The following is a 26,123-nucleotide window of genomic DNA, read 5'->3' as shown; positions in this document are numbered from 1 at the left end:
ATTTGTTAACTACGGGTGGGAAAAAACATCCAAGATGTCCGCCTCGTAGAAAACGTGTGCTTTTACAGTCATGTCTGTTAACGGATAATAATAATACTAATAATACAAAAGCTAGAGATTGTATTTAGGAAGTCTTTATAGCAAAGCGAGGCAGTTTGGACAGCTGTCTGCTTAGCTAGGGGATAATTGACACGCTCTCCTTGTCTCAGAGTAAACTGATGAAAGTTTCTGAGCCAGGAATCTCATCAGTAGAGACAGAATGGCAGCACTGACTTTATTTGTGCAGAATTTACCTGCATCAGCGTCCAGTGAGCACCTGGAGGAAATCTTCTCTGAAGTAGGACCGGTGAAGCGCTGCTTTGTGGTCAGAGATAAAGGTAAAGAGCAAAAATACACCAAAAGATTGCTTTCACACTTCCTGTAGACGCATAACATTTCACTGACCCTCTAATGGTGTCAGCACTGTGAGTTACACTGTGTTTAAAATGTAGAGACAAAACATGTTGGATCTATTAACAGAATATTGCTGAGAAAAAAAAAACAAAAACAAGCAATAGAAACCCTCATAGTATTTGTAATGGTTTTAATGGTTATAATGGGAATTGTATTGGTTTTAATGGAAACTGTAATGGTCCCTGTGGGTCTCTAATGGTAATGTGTTGTCTTCTATTGGTGGCATGTTTTGTCTAGTGGGTACAATTAAGGACTAATAATGGTAATGGTTTTAATGGTTAGTTGATGGTTCGTAATGGTATTTGTAGTGGAAATCATTCGAATTTCTGTGGTGGTTTCTATTGTTTTTGCAGGTTTCTATTGTTGGTTTGTTTTTCAGCAAGGAATGAAAAAAAAATCACCGTTGACTGTTTTTCCACCCGATTAATAATGTTTAGACAAGAGAATGAACATCATTTTATTAGAAATGTGTTAGTCTGAGTGGCATAATTTTAATTCCATTCAGTTTACTGCACACATGGGAAGTCTGGACTGCTGTCATTTAACATGGAAGCAAATATCAGGCACAATGTTTTGAATATCTTTGAAAACTAATGAGTTCTTAAAATTGAAATTTAAATCCCGTCACAGCCATTTAAATTAAAAAAATATATATTTTTAAAACATACTGTTCCTGATTTATTCCTCCTTTGTTGTTATAATAACCACCTAACTTTTGGGAAGGCTTTTTACTAGATTTTAGAGCATGGCTGTGGGGATTTGTGATCATTCAGCCACAAGGGACACAGGCAGGCAGTGATCTTAGGTGAGGAGGTCTGGGGTGCAGTCAACATTCCAGTTCATCCCAAAGGTGTTCCGTGAGGTTGAGGTTAGGGCTCTGTGCAGGACACTCAAGTCTTTCCTCTCCAAACTTTACAGACCATGTCTTCATGGAGCTCGCTTTCTGGACAGGGGCATCATCATGCTGGAACAGGTTTAGGCCTGTTAGTTCCAACTACAATCCGAAGTCACCTACATCACCACAAGTTGTTTGGAAGGGTTTCAAGAAAAAAGCCTCTACTTTCATATAAAAACAAACTTGAGCGTCTTCAGATTGCCAGACACTACTGGAACTTCAAATGGGATAGGGTTCTATGGTCAGATGAAACCAAAATAGAGCCTTTTGGCAATAAACACCAGAGGTGGTTTTGGCACACACAGAGAGGTAGCCATATGGAAAAGTACCTCATGCCCACGGTTAAATACGGTGGTGGCTCTAAAATGTTTTGGGGCTGTTTTTCTGCCAGAGGACCTGGACATTTTGTTAGGATACATGACATCATGGGTTCTATCAAATATCAACAGATATTAAATGAAAACCTGACTGCCTCTGCCAGAAAGCTTAAAATGGGCCATGGTTGGATCTTCCAGCAGGACAATGATCCAAAACATCCATCAATATCAACACGAAAATGGTTTACTGACCACAAAATCAAGATCCTGCCATGGCCATCCCAGTCCCCTGACTTGAAACGCATAGAAAACCTGTGGGGTGAACTGAAGAGGAGAGTCCACCAGTGTGGACCTTGAAATTTGAAGGATCTGGAGAGATTTTGTATGGAGGAACGGTCTCAGATCCCTTGCCATGTATTCTCCAACCTCATCAGGCATTATAGGAGAAGATTCAGAGCTGTTATCTTGGTAAAGGGAGGTAGCACAAAGTATTTATTAAAACGGTGCCAATAATTGTTGCACACCTATAGTTAACAAAAATTTTTTTTTTATAAACATGTGGTTTGTTTGCAATTTTTTGATATCCATGAGAGCAGAGTATTTTTGTGAATTTTTTTGAACAAAAGATCAAAAGCTTAAACAATAAAAACAATTTTTCACAGCCTTCTTTGCTCATATTTACCAAGGGTGCCAATATTAGTGGAGGGCACTGTATTTACTTGTCTAACATTATTAGATTTGCAGATTTAACCATGAAATCATTATGAAGAAGGATGCTGAACCATGAACACATCTGTCTGGTTACAGAATAAGCCAAAGGAAATGCTAATACATAAAACTGAAACCAAAGTTAGATGAAAATTAAATTAGCACATAGAAGCACATAGCAATGAGATCTTGTTTATCTTGTGTGTAAATATGATTAAAGCTCAATGTCTACTTCCATTCAGGCTCAGAGACATGCCGTGGTTTCGGCTACGTCACTTACTGCATGGCAGAAGACGCCCAGCGAGCTCTCAGAGAAATAAAGTACTACGAAGATAAAAAAATAATAGTGATTCAGGCAAAGAAGAAACTTTATGAAAAGAAGCAGGGAAAGATGAAAAAAGGTATGTGCTATGTTTAGTGTCAGCTTTATTTCAGTTACTGTATTTGCCTCAATTCCAACTCTTGGCCTTTTATGTCTTTAATTTTTTTTAACGTTTGCACAGCTGAGGTAAAAACAGAGAGAGCCGAGGTAAAAACAGAGAGTCCTGAGGTAAAAACAGAGAGTCCTGAGGAACCATCAGAGGTGAAAAGCCAGCCGAAGTCACAAGGCATGAGGAAGAATAAGATGAAGGCCAGGCTTATTATCCGAAATCTCAGTTTCAAAGTAAGTGACTATGAGTCGATTCAATTTCAACTCACTTTTATTTGTATAGCAGTTTTTACAATGGACATTGTCTCAAAGCAGCTTTACGGAAACATATAAACACAGGATACAGATTTTAAGTGTGTGAATTAATCCCAAATGAGCAAGCTGGTGGTGAGGAAAAACTCCCTAAGATGATATGAGGAAGAAACCTTGAGAGGAACCAGATTCAGAAGGGAACCCGTCCTCATCTGGGTAACAATGGATAGTGTGAAAGTAAAGGAAAGTTCATTATGGTTGTTATATGAAGTCTTTGTTGAACTAGTCCACTGTTCAAAGGAGACCCGAGTGCAAAACTGCATGTGGTAATTGCAGTCCCAAGGATATAGCAGCAACCGTAGTCCCAACAACCACAGTGAGAATGTCCATGTGGAATTGGAGTTGATGAGACAGGGCATCCGAACGGATCAGGCACGTCCGGAGAGCAGAAAGGACAGGATCACTGGCATCTCCATAAAATCATGTGTGGCTCGACAGAAGGGGAGAGGGAGGTAAAGAGAGGGAGATATTGTTAAGTAGGACTGTGCTTTCTGTAAAAGAAATTCTAGTCATGGTAAGCTTGAGTAAACAAATACGTCTTCAGCCTGGACTTAAACACTGAGACTGTGTCGGAGTCCCGAACACTAATTGGAAGACTGTTCCATAACTGTGGGGCTCTATAAGAGAAGGCTCTTCCCCCTGCTGTAGCCTTCGCTATTCGAGGTACCGACAAATAGCCTGCATCTTTTGATCTAAGTAGGCGTGGCGGATCATTGAAAACCAAAAGGTCGCTTAGATACTGTGGCAGCGAGACCGTTTAGTGCTTTATAGGTTAACAATAGTATTTTATAATCATTGCGAAATTTCACTGGGAGCCAATGCAGTGTTGATAAGATCAGGGTGATGTGTTAGGAACCAATGAGAGTTAAATTACATATATATAAGTTTGTATTTATGTTCACCCTTACACGCTTCGTGTCTTCTCAGCTGCTGTATCAGGTTTTTGTGGATTTTATTCAACATTTTCAGATCACTATTTTTGCTCTAAATATTCCCATTGGTTCCTGACTTTTCGGACTTTACCATGTACATTGCCACGTATTTTGTATCATCTTAGTCTTTTCTGTATTTAATATGTTGTATCTGCTTTTGATTTAGATTCGGACTCTTCTTGAGATAAAGAAATGGTTTCTTTGCTTTTTTTTTTCTTTTCAGTGCTCTGAGGCTGATCTTAAGGAAGTCTTTTCAAAGTATGGGACAGTGCTGGATGCTAAGATCCCTCTAAAGCCAGGTACTGTTCACTAAATTAGTTAGAATCGAAAATAAAGTTTTGTGATAAAGATGTGTTTGTTATTGCTTATTTGATCCAAGCACATTTGGTGATGTGATGAAATAAAGCTGTTAGGCTTGTTTTACATGTTAATCAGTGTGGCGTTTTTTTGAAAGAGAATTTTTTTTTCTATTAATTATTCAACCCATGGACTATATTTCAGCCTGTAGCTGTGCATTTACAGTGTGCACTCAGTGTGTCGGTTAAAAGCAATATTTCATGACCGTTCAAGCTTGTGTAGCATGTCTGAGAGATAATGCACAGTCTGAACAGTGTGTGGTGGTGTGGGAAACCCATCAGATTTCACGGTGCAGCTAGTTTCATTTCTTGCAGCTAGTCAGAAAAGATGGAAAATCAGGTTTTGGTCCAAATTTGGGGTTTTACCGCCAAGAGTGTACTTTTATACCTCAACTTTAAGAAATCATAAATATATTTCAGCATCATGGAAAGAAATGTTTTAATGTTGCCTAGGATATCATATCATCATGCCAAGATCATGTTGTGTAAGGAGCCAGTTTACCAAACACATCAGTAAAAAGAGTCAGTCTGCTTAAAGACCAGTCCATACAGGATTTCTTGGGAATTTCGTGATTGATAGATTTTGCTGCGGCTTTTTTTTTTTCTCTTCAAAATTTTTTTTTTTTTTTTTTTTTTTTGTGGAAGTTTACTGGAATCGGCGAAATTGTTTTGCACGCTCTTTCACAGTGATGTCCGTTGGTAAACGAGACCTTTTAGCCGTACTCATGCTCGACGCACGTGAATTCGAAGAGCTTTGGCTGACTGCGCGTCGTGATGACGTCACATGACGCGTCTCAGCCCAAATTTGCGGAAAATCTGCGGTGATTTAGAAAAATTGATTTTGCGTTCACTTGTGCGATCGGAAGATCGTGAAATCCTGGAGGGTCTGAAATATGTCTAAAACCTTGCTAGCAGAATGCGACGTCCTGATGTTACACTTTGATCATTGACGCCATAGCCAAATGTATACGCTTAATCAGTTCAGTTTGTAATCTGATACCAGGTGTCAAAATGTCATCTGCGCCATCACATCATCATCAAAATACAAAGATTTAAACTGTTTACAAGTGCATTTGGAAAACTGGCTTCTTACACAACATGATCGTTGCAGGCAGATGCCAATGCAGCATTAAAATGTAACCTAAATAAAAAAATAAATCTGCATAGTTTTTTTTAAAACGATTTGTTTTCTTAAAGTGTATTACTGGCATAATCAGAACTATATTTGTTCTTCCTTTTGTGACTGCCGCATGCATATAATAGGAAAATGGGAAAGTTTCACCATGTTAAGGGTTTCCTTAGGTCGCTGCACATATCTACACATTAGGTTTATTAAACCAGTGAACAAAAATGAATGCTCAACGCTGTGAGTATTTGATGAGCCACTTCTGGTGTAAAATGAGCTTTATACTGCTGTTGTGTTGATGCATACTACTTCTAGTGATCTTTCTACCATCTTTCATATCAGTGGTTTCTGGCTACTAAAAAAAGTGTCATGTTTTGTGGTTGTGTGTAGATGGAAAGAAACGAGGATTTGCCTTCGTCCAGTTTAAAAATATACAGGAAGCAGGAAAAGCACTCAAAGCAACCAACCTGAAAGAAATTAAAGGTGACACCCTCTCTCTCGCCTGACCAATCCCCCAAATCACTGATCATATCAGCATTCATAACATTCATACTAGAGTCTAACTTTGGTCTGTCTCTGTTTTCCACAGACAGGCAGGTTGCTGTAGACTGGGCCGTGTCTAAAGACAAGTACGTGGCTAATCAGCTCAGCTCGGCCTCGGGTATGTGTTGGTTTTTGTGTTTATGGTACATTGCTGAAAATTTTTTCCAATATGAAACTGAGTGTGTGTTTTTTTTTTTTTTTTTTTGGTTATTTGTTTTTATCACAGGAGGTAAAAAAGTGACGGAGGCTGATGACGAGGATGTCAAGCCTGTAGAGAAACAGTAAGAGCTAAGCATGTCTTTTGTCTTGATTACAAACATGTAATAACAGTGTTGTTATGCCTGTATGTGTATATGCTTGTTTGGTTTGGAATGAATATATCTTAAAAAAACACCGGTGAGGTTTTATTTAGTATGGGCGGGCGATAAGATAGTAAATACAGTAAGGGAATATAAGGATTCAACACTTTTCTTTTTGTTTTTTGGGCTGGTTTCACACCTGGCTCGTTTGGAGCATTTGTTTCGGAACCCGGTGCGTTTTCTCCCTTGGTTCAGGTTGTTTAGACATGGCAGTCGAGCTCGGATCCACACCAAAACAATCAGGATGAGACCAGTTGAATGAGGTGATGTCGCCCCAATTGTAAACGAACTCTGGAGCATTCGCTTGTTATGAGAAAGCAGTCCAAACCAACCGGTGTAGCAATGCATGATGGGAACTGCGTTATGTAAAAAACTTGTTTGTTTTGTTAACGGCTCGCAACATGAATCGCTGTTTAACTTGGAACAAATACGAGGTAAAATGCCTCGTTGAAATTTGATCTGACGTACATATTTCTGAACAACTTGCAAAAACGCATGAAAACACTGAGGTTTACAAGATGTTTAGCGAGCGTCTCAAGGAGATGGGCTTTGTGGAACGCATAAATTAGATCAATTATAATAACTATGGCTAAAAAAGAAAGCCACAATAAGCTTGCGGAGATGCTAGCTCTCCATCTTGATGGATCACCGCTGTGGAGCATAAACAGGTGCGCTCTGACCAATGAGAGGACAGTGTACTCGCACGTGACTCGCATAAACACATTCTGATAGGCTTTGAAATGTTGCATTGTGAAAGTCAACCGAACCAAGGAGAAAATGCCAAATTTTACCAATTCAAGTCCCACGTTTCGGAACAAAGCACAGATCTACAGGTCTGAAAACACCTTTAGACTTGGATAATAGTTTGAATAACAAAATAGGACAGTTAGCCTAATGTTAGCTAGCTTGCGTGTATTTTATTTTATTTACGTATACACTAACACTAGCATAACATTAGGTAACTTGTCACGTAGCTAGATACTGTTCTTATAGTTATTGCTGGAGAGGTAATTAGCTAAACTAACTGCTTATCCGGCTAACTTTAGAGCAGTGTTGTGTTTAGGTAGGTATTTAGCTTTTGCTAAATAAGTATTATATAGTGTTTAAAGGCGTGACAGCTAGCACTGTGTCATTGCCTTTTGAAAGGATTGTTAAGAGTGTGATGAGGACTGTCTTATTTTTAAGGTCTAAATCACAGCCAGAGGAGAGCTCTCACAGTGAATCTGAGGCAGGCTCATCATCTGATGATGATGATGATGATGAAGAGGATCACAGCAAAGACAGCGAGGATGAAGAGCATGATGACTCTGAGTCTCTGGAAGCAGACAGTGATGCATCAGATGACGAGGATACGGATGAAGATGATGATAAGGAGGAAAATGGTATCATTACTTCATTGATTCATTCATTCATAATAGGTGTAGGGTTTTAGATTTTTTTGTTTATTTAATTGTCGCTGCTCTGGGGGGATTGTTTCCTTCTCTCTCCAGCCAAGAAGAAGAAACCGAAGAAACTTCTCCCTTCAGACGTGAATGAGGGTAGAACGATATTTATAAGGTAAGCATCACAAAGGGTATGTACTATCGAGTAGGGCTGAGCATCAGTATGCACCAGCGTGCATGGGTTGTTGGTGATGTCACTGACTGTTGTTTTTGGGTTTGTCTTCACAGCTCACAATGTTTCTGTCATCAGCTGTTGTGGTTTTCTTGGCTGACCCGTTCAGTGTCTTTTCTTAGTACACCAGTGGTTTCTTTCTTTTTCAAGGCATTCCAAATTGTTGTATTGGCTACGCCTAGTGTTTGTGCAGTGCCTCTGATTGATTTTCCCTCTTTTCTTAGCTTCAAACTGGCTTATTTTTCTCCCATAGACAGCTCTCTGATCTTCATGTTGGTTTACCCTTTTTAACAACAAATGCCGTCTTCACAGGTGAAACCGAAGGCTAAACCCGAGTAGCTGTTCAGCGCTCTTTATTCTTTAAACTGTCAATCTAAAAGGACACACATGGGTAACAAGAAGTCACGTTCCTAGAAATTCGGTGGTCTGATACAAAACTGTACTATGTTCTATGGAGTTTAACACGTCTTCATATAAATACCAGGAAATAAAAGCGGAAATTCTAAACTCTCTTCTCATTCATCTTTTGATCTCAAACCCAAATGTCTTCAGTCTGCAGCAAAAACAAACGAGTTGGCCTCGCCATTCCAACAGGCTGATCGTAGTTCAGTCATGAATGTAGGTGCTGGAACTCAAGATGTCAGATGTAGTCTTGCTTCAGTCCAGACTCCATACGTGATTTAGTGTTAAACTGCGCGGATTCAAGTTACTCCAAACACACATCAGCTCTGCGTGGCTCTCAGAAACTTCTTTCTCTTTGTCTATGTTAGAAACCTGTCCTTTAACTCAGAGGAAGAGGACATAGAGGAAGTTCTTCTGCAGTTTGGTGAACTCGCATACGTGCGGATTGTGGTGCATCCTGAAACGGGACACTCGAAAGGTTAGTGCTGCTTTATTACATATTTAAAAATCCGTCAGTGTTGATTTTATTTAGTTTTAAAGTTTTTTTTGTTTGTTTGTTTTTTAAATATTGCATAATTCTCCATTATTCATGATTTCCATGGACCCTTAGGAAGTCTTTCTGTTGGTCCTTAAAATTTGTGTAAAATTACATTTTACCAGTCCATACAGTATTGTGTTTTTTTTTTTGTGATTGTTGTAGCCAAAAATGAATGATGTTTGCTGCAGCTTTTTGTTTTCTCTTCAAAAATATGCAATGTAATATGCGTTTTTTTTTTTTTGTCCTTTTTTTTTTGTGGAAAATTACTTGAATTGGCGAAATTGCAATTGCACGCTCTTTCACAGTGATGTTTGTTGGTGAATGAGACCTTTTGGCTGTACTCATGTTCGACACACGTGAATCATAGAGGGCTTTGGCTGACGTCACCCGACGTGGCTGGGCCCAAATCGACAGAAAATCTGCAGTAATTTTGAAAGATTTTAAATTTGAAAGACTCCTCAGAATATTGCGAAGTTTGCTTGATTTTGCGTTTATTTCTGTTTCACAATAGCAACTAGCTTTTGTTTGTTAAAGTTTCTTATTGCTTATCTGATGTGAAGTTAAATATATTATCCTGATAAATATATTATCCAATATCCTGATATTAATATAGGCTTTGTTATTAATCAGATTTCTCACACAGATAAAAATGTATTTATCTCAATCTTGCCATCTTCCCTAATGTACACTCGAATAATAAGTACGAACTGTAATAGTTTGTGCTAACTGATCAAAAGAATAATTCTTAATTTAAAAAAAAATAATCATCTTGCTGTTGCTTCAGTTTGGAGATTCTTTAGAGCCATCATAATGTTCAGCATTTACTAAAACTGACTGCCTTGGTGCAATCAGTGTTTGAGTACGAAGCTTGTTTACGACACACACGACCACAGAAGCTCCTGTGACCCTCAGCAGGTCAGAGCTGATGTAACTGTCAGGCCTCACTGAGGTCCACCGCACCATATAGATAAAATATTGATTCAGTAAGAAGCTGTCACATCAGCTCGTCACAAAATGTAACTTGGGTTTAACTCGGGTATTTGATGTAAACCCTGGACTCAATTAGTGATCTTCCTGTTTTCACAAAAAAAAAAGTCCTCACAAATAATATGTAAATATATATGAAACTGAAGAATAATAATTTTGCACTTACTTAAAAAAAGTATATTGATGGCCCTCCGTAGGACCACGATATCCCACCAGAGTGCCAGACAAACCCTACTGACAAAAACCCTGTTTTTCTCTCTTTCCGTCCAGGCTATGCTTTTGCGCAGTTCAAAACAAAAGAGGCAGCGGAGAAATGTCTAGCAGCAGCAGCACAGACGGAATCTGAGGTGAGTCCAAATGAGCTTTTCTTTTAGTAGTCTCTGTGTGTGTGTGTCCGTGCACGTGAGGGTTTTCTCTAAGCCTCAGGTACTTTGATTTCCTGTGCTTTGTTCAGGCTCCATGTCCGAGTCGTGCTCTGTGTATGTGTCGGATTCGGAGTCGTGCTCTCTGTGTTGCAGACTGGCGGTGTGTGGGTGGATGGGAGGAAGTTGAGCATCGTGTTGGCAGTGACCAGAGAGGACGCTTCCAAACTGAAGAACAAGAAAGTGAAAACTCACACAGGCTCCAGGAACCTCTACCTTGCCAGAGAGGGCTGTAAGTACATGGCTGTGTGTCTGGGGAAGTAGTTTTAGCTGTAAAGCCAAGAGTACGCTATAATTTTACAGTCTTATCAAACCAATTAAATGAACGCATTTTAAATAAAACAAGATGATGTGGATCAGATAGTAAAAGGGTTTGCAAGAGCATTATTCAATATTTAAACAAGATAAGCATATACTTTTTATCGAGTTCATGATAGACAGAAAAAAAAACTCAAATAAATCCAATAGTATTTTGTATCATTCACATCACAATACAACAGAGTAATAGAGTTATAACTATAACAGCAAATTATAGAGATTTCAAAACATGTTATCCAACAACTGTTGCTAAAGAGTTGCCTAAAAGGTGTGCATTTTTCAAAATTGTTATCCTGGAGTAAATGTTTGTTTGTTTATTTATTTATTTATTTATTTATTTATTTATTTTATTTTTTTTTTAGAAAAATAATAAAAATGTATAGGAAACCCCCTAAACTCCCGGAGCTGTTGATGGGTCTCATTCTTACATATTGTTTCTGTTAGCTTCACTGTAATAATCAGTCATCCATAGCAGTTAGTGAATAACGTGCTTTATAATGAAAAGATGAACCATACAGTGTACAAAGAAACTACAGGGTGTCCCAAAGGTCTCCAAACTGTACATAGGGGACGATGTTTGGCAGCATCACATCTGTTGTGTGCCTTTGTCAGTGGATGTTCGTGGACGTCCATTTCTCGATTGGTCTTCAACACTTCCAGTCTTTTTGAATTTATGTTTGGGAGCAGTGTCGTGTGTGTGATGTGCTTGCCATGTTTCCTGTTAGTCCATCGCAACCTTGCGACAGCTTCCTCATCCAGCCATGACAATGATTTCAATACGTTCTTCTTTTGTCAAAGACGTTCTTAAAGGCTGTCTGAATATGTATGCAGCCATGTGGAAAAATAAATACACCCCATGGAAATTGTTGGCGGTTTTATTTTATTTATTTATTTATTTTGACATATTTGGAAAAGTCATCTTTGAAACAGTGCCTATTAATTAAGTTGTACAACTTGAACAAACCACATGGAAAATGAGCTTTTTCAGTCATTTATTCAACAGAAATCTTAATAGATGTGATATTCATCTGTGGAAAAAAAATAAGTACACCCTTCAGCTCAGAAGCTAGTATTGCCCCGTTTAGTAGAAATAATGTCTTGTAGGCATTTTTGCATAATTGTCCACTAGGCTTTCTGGAATCTGTGACCACTCTTCCATGCAATATTCTTTCAATTTCAAGGTGTTTGAGGGTTTTCTTGCACGTATTGCATGTTTCAGATCCCCCCACAGCATTTCAATGGAATTCAAATCCGGGCTTTGACTAGGCCATTCCATAACCCTCCATTTCTTCTTTTTGACCCATTCCTTGGTGGATTTGCTAGGATCATTATTCCGTTGAAAAATCCACTTTCGTTTCAACTCCAACTTTCGAACAGATGGTCTCACATTATCTTCAAGCACTCATTGATATGATGTAGACTTCATAGATGAATCAATTAATGCAAGCTGTCCAGTCCCTGAAGCAGCGAAGCAACCCAAAACCATAACATTTACACCACCTTGCTTCACAGTTGGTATGAGGTGCTTCTCCTGAAAAGCTGTCTTTGGTCTTCAGCAAACATCTCTGCTGTTACTGTGGCCAAACAACTCTATCTTTGATTCATCTGTCATTATTCCAAAAGCCTCTCAAGCAGGTCAACTTACTAGCAAATCCTGTGAAGAAATTTTGAGGTTCTTGGAGACTTCTTTTTGCATCAGACGGTCTGTTCTAGGGCTGAGTTTGCTGAGGACATCCAGTCCTGGACAAATTGGCAGTCAAAATCTGCACCACTTCTAGATGATTTTCCTTATAGTGGAATGATGTATTTCAAATAATTTGGCGATAGTTTTAAATCCCTTGCCAGACTCATCCACAACCTTTTTTTCCCGAAGGCCTTTCAGAACTCTTTAGATCTTGGCATGATGATGCCACACACCTCAATAACAAAGGAAAAACCAGACACTAGATATGAGAGGGGTATAAATAAGACAGGTTCCACCTGCACTCCCTAAGCAGGTTCTAATCACTGGCACCCAATCTTCAACACCTGATTCAAATGTTATGGATTTGAAGATATGTGAAATGTAGGGGTGTTCTTACTTTTTTCCATGCGACTGATCTGTTTTTTTGTTAATATAAATTGTGAAAATTACTACAAAATGTCAATTTTATGTGTCATTTGATAGTGTATCACCTTTATTAACAGTCACTGATTCATAGATGATGAATTGATGTTTGCTTGTCCAAATGTGTCAGAAAAGCCAACAGTTTCCATGGGGTGTACTTATTTTTTCACATGACCCTGTAATATAAACCAAGTATAAAAAATGTTGGAAGACATTTTGCTAAAAAGAGTTAATTTCCCATATGAATGGAGACTTTTAGGGGACACCCTGTATGTTCACTCTTTGACGCTTTGACACAGAAAATTTAAGATGAACTCCCAGTCTATGATACAAGTGTAGTGTATATAATGGCAAATTTAACCTGAATAGTTATGCTATACCTGCCATTTTTATTCTCTTCACTTCCACATCTTGGTTTCCTCCAACTCCTCTTTTACATTTTCCTGTATTCAGTGATCCGTGCTGGAACCAAAGCAGCAGAAGGAGTTTCTGAATTTGATATGGCCAAGAGGGAGAGGGTAGGTCAGCCGACACAGCTCCACACTTCCTTGCGATTTCCTGGATACTTTGATTTTGATTTTAATTTTAAAGCTAAAACTCTAAAGCTGTATCATATCGGTGATTGTGTAAGGTCTTTTGGTATTTGCTGACATGATTGTGTGTGTGTGTGTGTGTGTGTGTGTGTTGGGGGGGGGGGGTGTTTTTAAGCTTGCAGAGCTGAGGCGGGCAAAGCTGAAGGATGTGAACGTGTTTGTCTCTCAAACCCGGCTGTGTATTCAGAACCTTCCCGAAAGTGTGGACAACAAAGGTCTCCACAAACTCTGCATGCTTGCTGCAGGGGGAGGAAAGGGTGTCCGTATCAAGGAGGTAACAGGCCCACCCACACACACATCTTTGAGTTATATAATAAATTGTTCTTAATTAATCAGTCATACGAGTTTAAATAAGTGGTTCCTAATTAATGGGTCATGACGCGTACAGTGAAGGAAAAAAGTATTTGATCCCCTGCTGATTTTGTACGTTTGCCCACTGACAAAGAAATGATCAGTCTACAATTTTAATGGTAGATTTATTTGAACAGTGAGAGACAGAATAACAACAAAAAAATCCAGAAAAACACACATCAAAAATGTTATAAATTGATTTGCATTTTAATGAGGGAAATATGTATTTGACCCCTCTGCAAAACATGACTTAGTACTTGGTGGCAAAACCCTTGTTGGCAATCACAGAGGTCAGATGTTTCTTGTAGTTGACCACCAGGTTTGCACACATCTCAGGAGGGATTTTGTCCCACTCCTCTTTGCAGATCTTCTCCAAGTCATTAAGGTTTCAAGGCTGACGTTTGGCAACTCGAACCTTCAGCTCCCTCCACAGATTTTCTATGGAATTAAGTCCTGGAGACTGGCTAGGCCACTCCAGGACCTTAATGTGCTTCTTCTTGAGCCACTCCTTTGTTGCCTTGGCCGTGTGTTTTGGGTCATTGTCATGGTGGAATACCCATCCACGACCCATTTTCAATGCTCTGTCTGAGGGAAGGAGGTTCTCACCCAAGATTTGACGGTACATGGCCCCGTCCATCGTCCCTTTGATGTGGTGAAGTTGTCCTGTCCCCTTAGCAGAAAAACACCCCCAAAGCATAAAGTTTCCACCTCCATGTTGGACGGTGGGGATGGTGTTCTTGGGGTCATAGGCAGCATTCCTCCTCCTCCAAACACGGCGAGTTGAGTTGATGGCAAAGAGCTCCATTTTGGTCTCATCTGACCACAACACTTTCACCCAGTTGTCCTCTGAATCATTCAGATGTTCATTGGCAAACTTCAGACGGGCATGTATATGTGCTTTCTTGAGCAGGGGGACCTTGCGGGCGCTGCAGGATTTCAGTCCTTCACGGCGTAGTGTGTTACCAATTGTTTTCTTGGTGACTATGGTCCCAGCTGCCTTGAGATCATTGACAAGATCCTCCCGTGTAGTTCTGGGCTGATTCCTCACTGTTCTCATGATCACTGCAACTCCACGAGGTGAGATCTTGCATGGTGCCCCAGGCCGAGGGAGATTGACAGTTCTTTTGTGTTTCTTCCATTTGCGAATAATCGCACCAACTGTTGTCACCTTCTCACCAAGCTGCTTGGCAATGGTCTTGTAGCCCATTCCATACTTGTGTAGGTCTACAATCTTGTCCCTGACATCCTTGGAGAGCTCTTTGGTCTTGGCCATGGTGGAGAGTTTGGAATCTGATTGATTGATTGCTTCTGTGGACAGGTGTCTTTTATACAGGTAACAAGCTGAGATTAGGAGCACTCCCTTTAAGAGTGTGCTCCTAATCTCAGCTCGTTACCTGTATAAAAGACACCTGGGAGCCAGAAATCTTTCTGATTGTGAGGGGGTCAAATACTTATTTCCCTCATTAAAATGCAAATCAATTTATAACATTTTTGACATGCGTTTTTCTGGATTTTTTTGTTGTTATTCTGTCTCTCACTGTTCAAATAAATCTACCATTAAAATTATAGACTGATCATTTCTTTGTCAGTGGGAAAACGTACAAAATCAGCAGGGGATCAAATACTTTTTTCCCTCAGCAACAACCCTGTGCAGCAACAACCAGTTGCGGAGAAATTTACTGCACTCACATCACAATAACGTGGTCTTCTGAGAAATTATTTGCTCATGTTAACGGAAAACGTTTAGCATATTATCAAATGTGTCGAGCTAGTCTTGTGGCAGGATTCCCCGTTACCTCATGATGAATTAATTCTGAGAAGCAGTGATGTGGAATAGACTGTCAGTGATGGCTGGCGTCTTGGTGATTGTTTGTTTAACGTCTAGCCTGTACGGGCCTGTGGGAATACTGCATGACGCCACACTTCATGCAGCCTACTTCTATAGTACTTTATAGTGCTGGGAAGTGTTTAGTTCTAGTGCCCTTTATGTTACAGACTACATGTCAGTGACTCACCATGGCCTAAAGTCAAATTAGTAACAATTCACACACTTGTGTTATGGCTTCTCCAACAGGATAAGCTAACTCGATACGTCAGTCATGCTGACACTCTTCTTTTAACATCTTTTTTTTTTGTTAAGCTAATTAGCTCATTCTTTTCTAGAATTGTACGATGATGTGAAAAATTTGCCAGGAAAATACAAGAACACCAACACGTATATTTCCTCATACAATGTATGTGCAGTATGTCAGGACACTTCACTACAGTTCCAGATATAGAAAACATAAATAAAATGCAGGGGTGCCATCATATACAGCTTTGACGTAGCCCTATCATTCAGAAGTTTTGACCTGTTAATCATGCATGTACAGATCACGAAGTCAGCTGTGCAGTTTGGGCGATCCTGTACCCAGTGTAACCTCCAATTCATGTTCTTGGTTGAGAGGAGTGGAACTTGATGTGGTGTTCTGCTGTTTTAGTTCATCTGCCTCAAAGATTGATGTGTGTTTTGAGATGCTTTTCTGCTCGCCATGATTGTAAAGAATGGTTGTAACCAGAGCTTTCCTGTTAGGTCCTGTTTCTCCTCTGACCTCTCTCATAAACAAGGCATTTCCATTGGCAAAACTCCAGCACACTGGGTGTTTTTGTTATCCGTACCATTCTGTGTGAACTCTACAAACGGTTATGTGTGAGATCAGAAGTTTCTGAAATACTCAAGCTAGCCTGTCTGGCACCAGCAACCATGCCACGGTTCAAGTCACTGCAATCACCATTTTCACCGTTCTGATATTTGACGCGAACGTTAACTGAACATAGGCCGAAGACCTGTATCAACATCTAAAATTATTCAACCCCCATTGCAAATCAGGTTTATTGTCAAACTTTACAGACTTTCAGCTGTTTACAATGAACAAATCAAACAAAGCAACTAAAATAGTTCAATACAATGAACGCTTCAAGTGGTTTCCCCAAATTCAACCGAATATTCAACTTATAATGACTTCTCCAGTTTCAAAATTATTCAAACCCCTGAATAGAATCCCTCACAACAGCACAGATATGCAAAACAGGTGTTATCTCAAGCACACCTGATGCTACTAATCAAGGGCTTCATTAGTTGCGCCAGGTGTGCTTGAGCTGGAACACATGAAATACCTGAACTGGCTAGGGGCAGAAAAAGGAAGCTATCAATTGCTTTTGTGTGATTTGTTCATTGAAAGCAGTTGAAAGTTTGTAAATTTTTACAAATAACCTGATTTGCACTGGGGGTTGAATAATTTTGATTGCAACTGTATGTATTGTGCTGCAGCCACGAGATTGGCCGATTGTATAATTGGATAATTTCTGTTAACAACTAATGCCAGATTTCATACCATCAAAGAATAGGTATTTCTTCTGGCTTCTAAAGTATTGATCTGCATATCCTACTTTCAATTTTTATTCACTTTGATCATACATTTTGTACATTTACTAGGTGAGACCTTGCACTCTGGGAGGAGGTGAGGCAGGTTATAGGGCTTGTGCATGTAAACTTTATGCATAACACCACATACAATTTTTCATAGAACACCACAGGATGGGAAAACATTACTTTAAAATAAATTACCATAATAGAATTACATTAGACTGCACTATTGCCTTGCATCAACACTAGATGCCAGTATTGTGTTGGCCTGATTCTAGAATTGATCTGAACTGGACTGTGTCATTGTTAAAAATTCTTGCTGCATACTTGTTATCCTTATCAAGTAAATATTATTCTGCATTAAAGACCCTTATTGCTGTCTCTCTGTCCCTCTTCAAGTGCCGAGTTATGTACGACAGGAAGCCGGTGCGTGGTGAGCCGATGGGTCGCTCACTAGGTTACGGCTTTGTGGAGTTTCAGGAACATGAACACGCCCTCCAAGCCCTGCGTCACCTCAACAACAATCCTAAAATCTTCAAGGCCAACAAGGTCAGTCCAGTGACAAAGATCCTAGAAGGGCAAGAGGTCAAGCCTGCTTCCTGTTCCATACAGTTGAGTGCAAAAGTCTGCGTTCCCCAGGGTTTTAAATGCATTTATAATGCAAATAGAAATCAGCAGAAAAGTATTAAAAAAAAAAAAAAGTGTTACGCCATGAACCTCTTGATTGTTATACCGGATTTGAAGTAGGCAGTATACGGCGTAAGAGATGTCATACAGTACGTTTACATGGCCAACCATTTTCCGATATAAAGACGATGCTCTGATTAAGAAAATAGCATGTAAACAACGATTTCTGATTACCTTAAATCTGACTAAAGTCATACTCGAAGAAAACAAATCGAATTAAGACGTGGAGTATTCCTGTTTATTTAGTCGCATTATTGAAGTACACACCTTAATCACACTATTAATGTCGTGTGTCGTCATTTTGCGACAGTACGCATACACACAACCGTGCTCAACCGTTTGACGGCAAACAAGAGAGCACGGCTATTATTACACGTATTTCGACTACTATATAGTAGGTAAGTATGCAGGTTCGGACGCAGCTCATGGCTTCATCTATTTGCACGTACAGCATGACAAATCATTAACTGCACTTGAAGCTTTCATAAAATTAAAAATAAAAACACCCAAAACTGTATACGGTACCATAACGAAGACGAACTCTATGTCGATACGTGAAATTCTGGAGGGAACGTCAGACAGCGTGACGTGGGGACATAATGGCGTGTGACGTTAATCGATCTATGTTCTGTAACGTAAAATAGGAACATGAAAGGAGTATTCTAAAAGCAACTCATGTAAACAACTTAATCAGAATATTGTCTTATTCAGAATAAGGTCAATAATTAGATTACTGCTGTCCATGTAAACATAGTCAGAGTTACACGTGATGGATATGAAAGATATTCATTGCACTTTAAAAAAAATACACTATGAATTTTTTAAAATTTATTTTAGATAATGAACAAACATCAGTGAACCGTAAGGAAACCTCCACCCTGAAACACCTTAAACATGCTTATATTGAAATATCTGTGATGTGTTTCAAAGTTCTGCCGCTAATATGTTGGTTGGTGCTGTATATTCATTATTTAGAGCAAAAGTCTCAGGCAGGTGCAAAGAAATGCTGTACAGCAAGGATCCTTATTCTTAAAGCCTTTTACGACCCTTTGCCTTAAAAAAAGATATAAGCATCAAATCTGTTTGAGCAGAGTGTAGGGAGCAGGGAGCAGGGAGTTAAATGTAGGTAGTGTAGAAAACTGTTAACCCAAGTGAAAATAGACCAGCATGTTGACATGAAAAAAGTGAACTTAGAATTCCATTCAAAACTAAACTTTGGATACTGTGGAAGATCACGTTAATTATAAAGATTAATACGCAAATCGTTCAGAATGGATTCCCCTTCCCCCCCTTCCCCCCCAGTTGTCCTGTAAAATACCTGTTCTCTTCATATTGGCCTGTGGGTGTACAAACATTTGCACTCAGCACTGTGTTGTATGACGAGGTTTATGTGTTGTGTGCTATGTGATGTGCTTGCAGGAGGAAATCTAGTCTTATTGTGTGCAGTGGGCTGAAGCTAATTTGTTTAAAGTCCAAGTGAAGGCTGTTTTCTTCAGTGCCGCAGTTGTGTATAGAGATTTATCTGTTTGCTTGATGATCTCTAACCACTCAGGCACTTTTTCTGAATAGACGGCAGCTTCCTAGAAGTACGCTTATTTAACAGTATAATTACTGTTGATGTTTCCTGAATCTGTTTTTCAGTGTTCTTGAAATGTGTTTGTGTGTGTGTGTGTGTGTGTGTGTGTGTGTGTGTGTGTGTGTGGTTTGCTGTCCTTTGTCGTGTTCTGCTCAGAGGCCCATTGTGGAGTTTTCGCTGGAGGATAAGAGGAAGTTACAATTGAAGGCTTGGAGGGAGCAGAAGAGCAAAATGACATCTGCGGCTTACCCCGGGGCAGGAAAGGTGAGGCTCGTTACGTAAATCACACCACGCTCCCTTAATCATATAAGCAAATTCCCAAATGAATAAACTCCATTCTAAAATCTGGATGAAGGAAATTAATCAATGACAGCGCCGTGTCTGCGATGAGAGATGTGCTGTATCATCAACATCTGCTCCTAAACAATCTGTTCCTCAGTAATCTCTTCTTCAGACCCAGTCAGTCTGACTGTAATGATATTTAGGGTCTATTTGTTTCGATTAGAAGAAACGCAGTCGACTTGCTTTGTTTTAATTATGGTACGAGTGCACCGATTGCACCAAATGTGGTCTGCTGCATCGGTTTTGACTGAAGTATACTTTTTAAGAAAGGAAAAAAAAAAAACACTAGAGTATTGTGCCAGGTTGTACATAGCATTGGCAACACATTACAGTTATTTCAACTCGAACGCCAAATACTAGACGTGTGTGTGTGCATGAAATAATTGGCGCGTCGTTTATTAAGCTAGCCATTCACACACTGCGAAAGCTTAGAGATGTTTTTGCTGTTTTACTTATTTTGTTTTGAGCGAATTATAGGAGATTATACATTATGTATATGTCCAAAAGTATGTGGACACCCGACCATCACACTCATATGTGGTTCTTCGACAAACTGTTGCCACAACGTTGGAAACACACAATTGTCTAGAATGTCTTTTGTATGCTGTAGCTTTACAATTTCCCTTCACTGGAACTAAGGGACCCAAACCTGTTCCAGCATGACATTGTTGCCAAATCAAATGGAAAGCCTTTCCAGAACAGTGGAGATTATTATAAATTTTGTTTATTTCTGCATGCCAAATTCAGTAGGCAAACTTCATAACCAACCTTTAGACACATGATGAAGAGAATACAAAGAAGTTTATTGTATTGTTTGTTTCGCTTTCAAACCCCACTACCAAATATATATACATATTTGTTAGCAGAATTTATAATGCCATAAACATTCACAAGGGGGCCACCGTCTGCAGCACAACCCCAATCATTCACCATCATATTTAACTCTGGATAACGTGCTTTTCCTATGCAGTCCTTTTATGTCGTGAAACATGCTGACGGTGTCCTTGACCAAAAAGGTTGAGTTTGGTCTCATCTGAGCACAACACAATGCCAATTACCGTTGTAATGGCACTTGGTGAATGTCAGGTGCTGGATTTTTTTAGACACTCTCAGCAAGGGCTTCTTCTTGGAGCGCTTTTAAACACCTTGTTGTTATGAAAGTGGCAGTTAACATTTTGAAACTTGGCAAGCACAAGAATCAGCTAAACTGTGCAATTAAAAAACTTTACAGTAGTGATTTCTAAGCTCTTTTTGCCGTCATCCTCACTGGGTTTGTGGGTGGGTGGGTGGGGGGGATTAGTTCACTCATGAGTCCACTTCCTGACGAATCTGAACTGTTTTAGACATGTAAAACATTTTGTTGTGACCCTAATATATATTTGTGCTCAGTGAAATTTTGAACTGCTTATGTATTATGTAGCCATTACCTGATTTGTTCAGGTCAACAACCGTTCATCCTTTTTGTGTTGAAAATTCTTTGGTTCTTCCATACAGCTAAAATATAGTGTTTGTGTGTACTGGTCAAGTGATCATGTTCTTTCAAGCAGGAAATGCCTGCTTGATAGCGCCGGATCAAATTGACCAACATGCTCCATATTATAACTGCTCTTCAATAGATTTCTAACAACACCAGACCCACACCTCTGCGGTCTACAGTGCCTGAAGAAGAGAACATGGAAGTTGGGCATTTTAATCATTTTTGGAGCACTAGTTCTGGCTTAAAATTACACCTCAGGTGCTGCCACTTAGCTCATTATGTTTCAGTCCATCGCAGGTCATAGACTTTGTGTATTCAGTTGGTCAAACATTTTGTAGAACAGGGCTACAGGTGCCAGACCACTGTGGCCAACCTTGGTACACTCTCCTAGGCCTGCCCTTTTGGCCTCACCCACGTTGTGTAAACAAATACTCTTGGAACGGTCCTCAGCAGTAGCTACCACTTCTGCCACTAGTTTGAACCTGTTCTTCAGTTTTTAACTAGTGTGTACACTGCCAGCTGTCTCTTCTTTGCATACTCATTATTGTGTTCCATTTTGGATACCTAATTGGTGACACCGTGATGGAACGAACTGTATATATAGAAAATTATTCCTCAAGGTTATGAAGGAAGCCAATACTTCAACAGGGCACGGTAGTATAAAATCAGTTTGTGTGTTTGTATCTCTAATTTGATTTCAATGATCAAATCACAGAAACAAGTGAACAGATTTGGAACTCTGGAAGGCACAAGTAAGCAGCCTCAGCAGAAATCTCCTAAAAAGCCCTCTGCCGCAGTTCAGCAGTCAGAGGAATTTCAGAAAGGAGGCAAGAAGATCCAGGGAGTTCTGAGCAGCCATTACTCAGGTTTCAGAACCACACCAGAAGTAGAGCACGTCGAGCTGGGTGACGGCAAAAAACGGCAGAAGATTCTTCCCATGCCTTCTCGCATCGGGCCAAAGATCAGGTACTGATTTAATCTCTGATTATTTTTTTTCCAGAACATTCTGATTAAGCAGTACTGACTCTTTCACATGATTTGATCTAAACCGATGTGTTCTTTTTGATGGAACAGGAAACGGGATAAAGGTAAACAGAATGCCCAGGTTAGGAAAGTGAAGACGATCCCCAGCAGGAAGGAGAGAAAGGGAGTACTCTCGATGGAGAAACCCAGTCCAAATAAGAAACAGGTGAACATGTTATTCTAGCATAACTAGATGAGATACAGATGAGGGAAAAGGATCTTTGCATAGTTAAGTCTCTCTGAAAGAGATATGCTTTGTTGTACAGCACTTTTTGAAGCGTTTTCCTTAGAGGCAGGATAATCATATGTCAACCAAAACCCATCCTCCATAACATAGAATCTTAAAAAAAAAAAAGTGAATTGTAGAATACAGACGCACCAAGACCTACTGAAATCTGTGTGTGAATCTCAATCAGCTCCCTAGGTTGTGAATCAGTATATCGTGTACACGAGTTCGTGCACTGGTAAGGACCCTGGCTCACTATGCATTGAGACACTGATACCTCAATTTCTGGTGATATGACTACGTGCTCGCATCGTAAAACATCACCACTGGCATTTATAACCAACAGGAAGGACCGATATCTTTCTGACATTATATGTCATATTAATTAGTTCACTTAATCACACGCATTTCTGTCATGGTACTTCCAGCACAATCGTACACTAGCTAGTGGATTTTTGAAATGACATTAAACACTTAAAAGTCGTTAGACTCCAACAAACCATATATAGAAAGTTAAAAATCACTAAAGTAAGAAATCATTCGAGAGCCACAACAACGATAACAAGCTGCTTACAATTGTAGACAAAGTTGCCTGAGAGTTCGTCCACCGTTCTTTTCAAGCTGAGAGGCTTCAGAAAATATGACGTCATTTCCAGTAAGGGAACAATAGTGAGCATCGATGTTTCCTGGTTTTTGAGGTGCATTGTGGGATTTTTTACGGAGCGAATGTTCCAGTGCACGGGAATGTTTTTGCGATCGAGACAGCCCTTAAAATGGCCGACTGCCTGATCAGTGCCCTGACTACTGAACTAGGGAGCTGCTTGAGACGCACCTTATAGCTACATATAGGCAATAGACACTCGCTATTGGAGGTGTGTGTATGTGTATGCGAGCGTGTGTGCAGGTGAGTAGGACCACACAGCAAAAAAAAAACATGCTAACATCAGAAATGCTTTTTGGTTCAAATAGTATTTGCTTTGTCAGAATTAGGCATCATGTCGAATCTAATTGATGACCCTTGTCCTTGTGAGACACACCAAAGAACTCCTAAGCGTAATGATGGAGGCATCAGAAGGTTAAATATAGAACGCTTGCTTCTCTGAATACACTAGCGTGTCCATGGGTCGCAAAAAGAGTTAAATTGTATGAAAACGCCTTTTATTAAAACCGTTGTGCATCAGAAATGCTTTCATAGGCTAAACCAGTGGTTTTCAAAGTGGGGGCCGCCTGGGGAGGCCTCAACAATTTGGTGTGGCCATCCCTCCCACTAGTATGTTTTCTCTTTCTCACTCTCAGACAACCACACAGACACACAATAAATTCCTAATGTAATGTAATGTAATGTAAAGATGTTATTATTAATAATTATTAATAAAAAAGTGGGATATATTCAGAAGTCTGTATTTTTAAAGACATTTTGCAAAAGGGGGGCCTCGGTCAAATGTTAATGCCATTTGGGGTCCTTGCCCTGGAAAAGTTTGGGAACCCCTGGGCTAAACCATACTTCAAAGTTGTACAGAAGTTTCAATAACGCTAACTTCGTACTCCTGCTAATAAACGACCAATTACCTGTAAATTACCAGGCGCGTTTTTAGTGATGCCACAAAACTTCATATAAGCCGAAGCTCACAGAGGGATGACTAAACGAGTGAAAGGGCACCTTGTAATCATGGCACACTTGTTCTCATAGACACACACTAACTCCTCCTCCTTTTAAACAGTGGCATTTACACTTGTCCTGATTGCACAGCTAGTCTTATGTCTTCATTTGAGCATTTTTTTTCTTTATTTCTTTCGTTAGTAATATGAAACGACAGACTTTCACAAGATTTTCACTAAATTCATGTGTGCAGTTCAGTTGAAATAAATTACCTCAAGTTTTATAGGTTATCAGTGTAAATAAAAAAATTGCATTAGCTCATGCTAGTAGAATTTTGTAAGTTGAAGTGTGGCCCCTAATGTGTAATTTTACACACTTTCAGGAGCTCCGATTTGCTCCTTAAAACAATTTATAGATCCTGTAACGTATAACTCGTATTGTAGAATTACTTGTATTGTTCTCTGCTTGATATATCGCTTTGCTTGTATTTCCTCATTTGTAAGTCGCGTTGGATAAAAGCGTCTGCTAAATGAATAAATGTAAACGTAAGTAAAACTCGATGCACAATGTGTGCATTTTCTTTAGAACCAGAATCATTTCTAGTATGGTTATTATGAAAGTTTTTGTGTTTTCAGAATGCCAAACCAGCGAAGAGGAAGTTCCAGAACAGAGAGCACGATCACTTTGACCGTCTGGTCGAACAGTACAAGAAGAAACTCACAGGCACTTCGAACTCTAACGAATCCCTCGTCAAGAAGAGCAAGTGGTTCAGTTGAGCTTGGATGTAAAAAGTGCTGTGTGAATGTGAATGAGAACATGCCAGAGAAAGACTGAATTTTACTTGGTGTGTCTGGTGCGATACGTTTTATATTAAAGATAATAATTAAAAAAATTCTAATAATGTAACGTTTCATGTTCTAGCATTTTCTATATTATATTGTGGGAGCTACTGTACTTTTAGGTGTAGCAGTATACACCACTCTATGGAAAATAAATATTTGTGTAAAAGTTGGTTTACAGGTGTTATTTCTAGGTGAGTGCAAAAGTTTTGATCCAAATTTTTTGCTGTCACAAAGAATTCCTTATGATCCCTCATCAGCAAGCCAGAGGTGACGGTAGCAAAACAATAGGAAAAACGTTCTTAACATCTGCAAATGAGAAACCGTTGTCATTTAAGGAGCGCAAATACAGCTCGATACTGATCAACTGTTTGAGTGAAGCTTTTGGGTTCTGCTCACATGTATGTAAAGAGTTTTTAAGAGTTGTGGCCATTTGTGCTTGAATGCCTTTCTCTTGTTCTCCGCTGTCAATAACCAACCCTTCCTCACTATCGTGAAACTTGAAACAGGAAGTAACGTGACAAGTTGGACCCGTCGCATTATTCTGTGCACAGTGCTGAGGGTGGATAACTTCCATATGGACGGCAACAGGGTTCGGCTGAAGCGGCCCTCCGACTGTCGTCAAGATTTCACACTCAACCAAACATACAGACCTCTCGGAACAAATGGCCCTGGTTTCAGATAAAAAGGCACAATAGTGTGAAAATGACCTTAATCTGTAAAAGAATATAATTCCAGACATTAAGGAGAAAAGAAATGTCATAAATAACCCTCTCAGTCTCCAGACTTGATTTGAACAAGGTAGTGTATGACCTCTGACAGAGTTACAACAACAAAAAAAATCAGGAATAATGTGCCTAATATTATACCCAAGAGGATACAAAAGTGAGTTGATGATGGGAATTCTGTGCATTGGCTCATTGAGCTGAAGATGGAGGTCAGGGTTCAGTTACGTGCGTATTATGAAATAATGCGCTTTTTTTCCTAACCAGAGCAAGCCTGTATGATGCAGTTTTGCCCCGGATGTATTCACAAATATTGCCTTTCCAGGGCATTAGATAAAAGGTAGATGGGTGGGTGAGAGTCAATATTTACTATGCTGGAGGTACATTTGGTGCGTCATTCTTTTACTTGTTTCGTTTCTCTGGAAAAGAATAGTTATACTCTCTATCTTCATCTTTTAT

At 39.5% G+C, this 26,123-nt stretch overlaps 1 protein-coding gene across 1 annotated transcript; it reads left to right on the top strand.

Annotated features, from left to right (window-relative positions):
• rbm28 (RNA binding motif protein 28) lies at positions 1-25,645 on the top strand. The gene is made up of 19 exons (XM_053623504.1): positions 1-377; positions 2,616-2,774; positions 2,877-3,037; positions 4,271-4,346; positions 5,920-6,012; positions 6,119-6,190; positions 6,299-6,353; positions 7,617-7,813; positions 7,922-7,988; positions 8,816-8,925; positions 10,243-10,319; positions 10,491-10,626; positions 13,273-13,337; positions 13,528-13,686; positions 17,569-17,718; positions 19,589-19,696; positions 21,967-22,217; positions 22,326-22,440; positions 24,736-25,645. The coding sequence occupies exons 1-19, from the start codon at positions 260-262 to the stop codon at positions 24,874-24,876; spliced, it is 2,310 nt and encodes a 769-aa protein (XP_053479479.1). The 5' UTR covers positions 1-259; the 3' UTR covers positions 24,877-25,645.
• The last annotated feature ends 478 nt before the right edge of the window (positions 25,646-26,123 follow it).

Source organism: Ictalurus furcatus, chromosome 4 (assembly GCF_023375685.1).
Source record: "Ictalurus furcatus strain D&B chromosome 4, Billie_1.0, whole genome shotgun sequence".
In the NCBI taxonomy this organism is placed as follows: domain Eukaryota; kingdom Metazoa; phylum Chordata; class Actinopteri; order Siluriformes; family Ictaluridae; genus Ictalurus; species Ictalurus furcatus.
The sequence above is the reverse complement of the archived record's forward strand: the minus strand, read 5'-3'. Positions and strand labels throughout refer to the sequence as shown.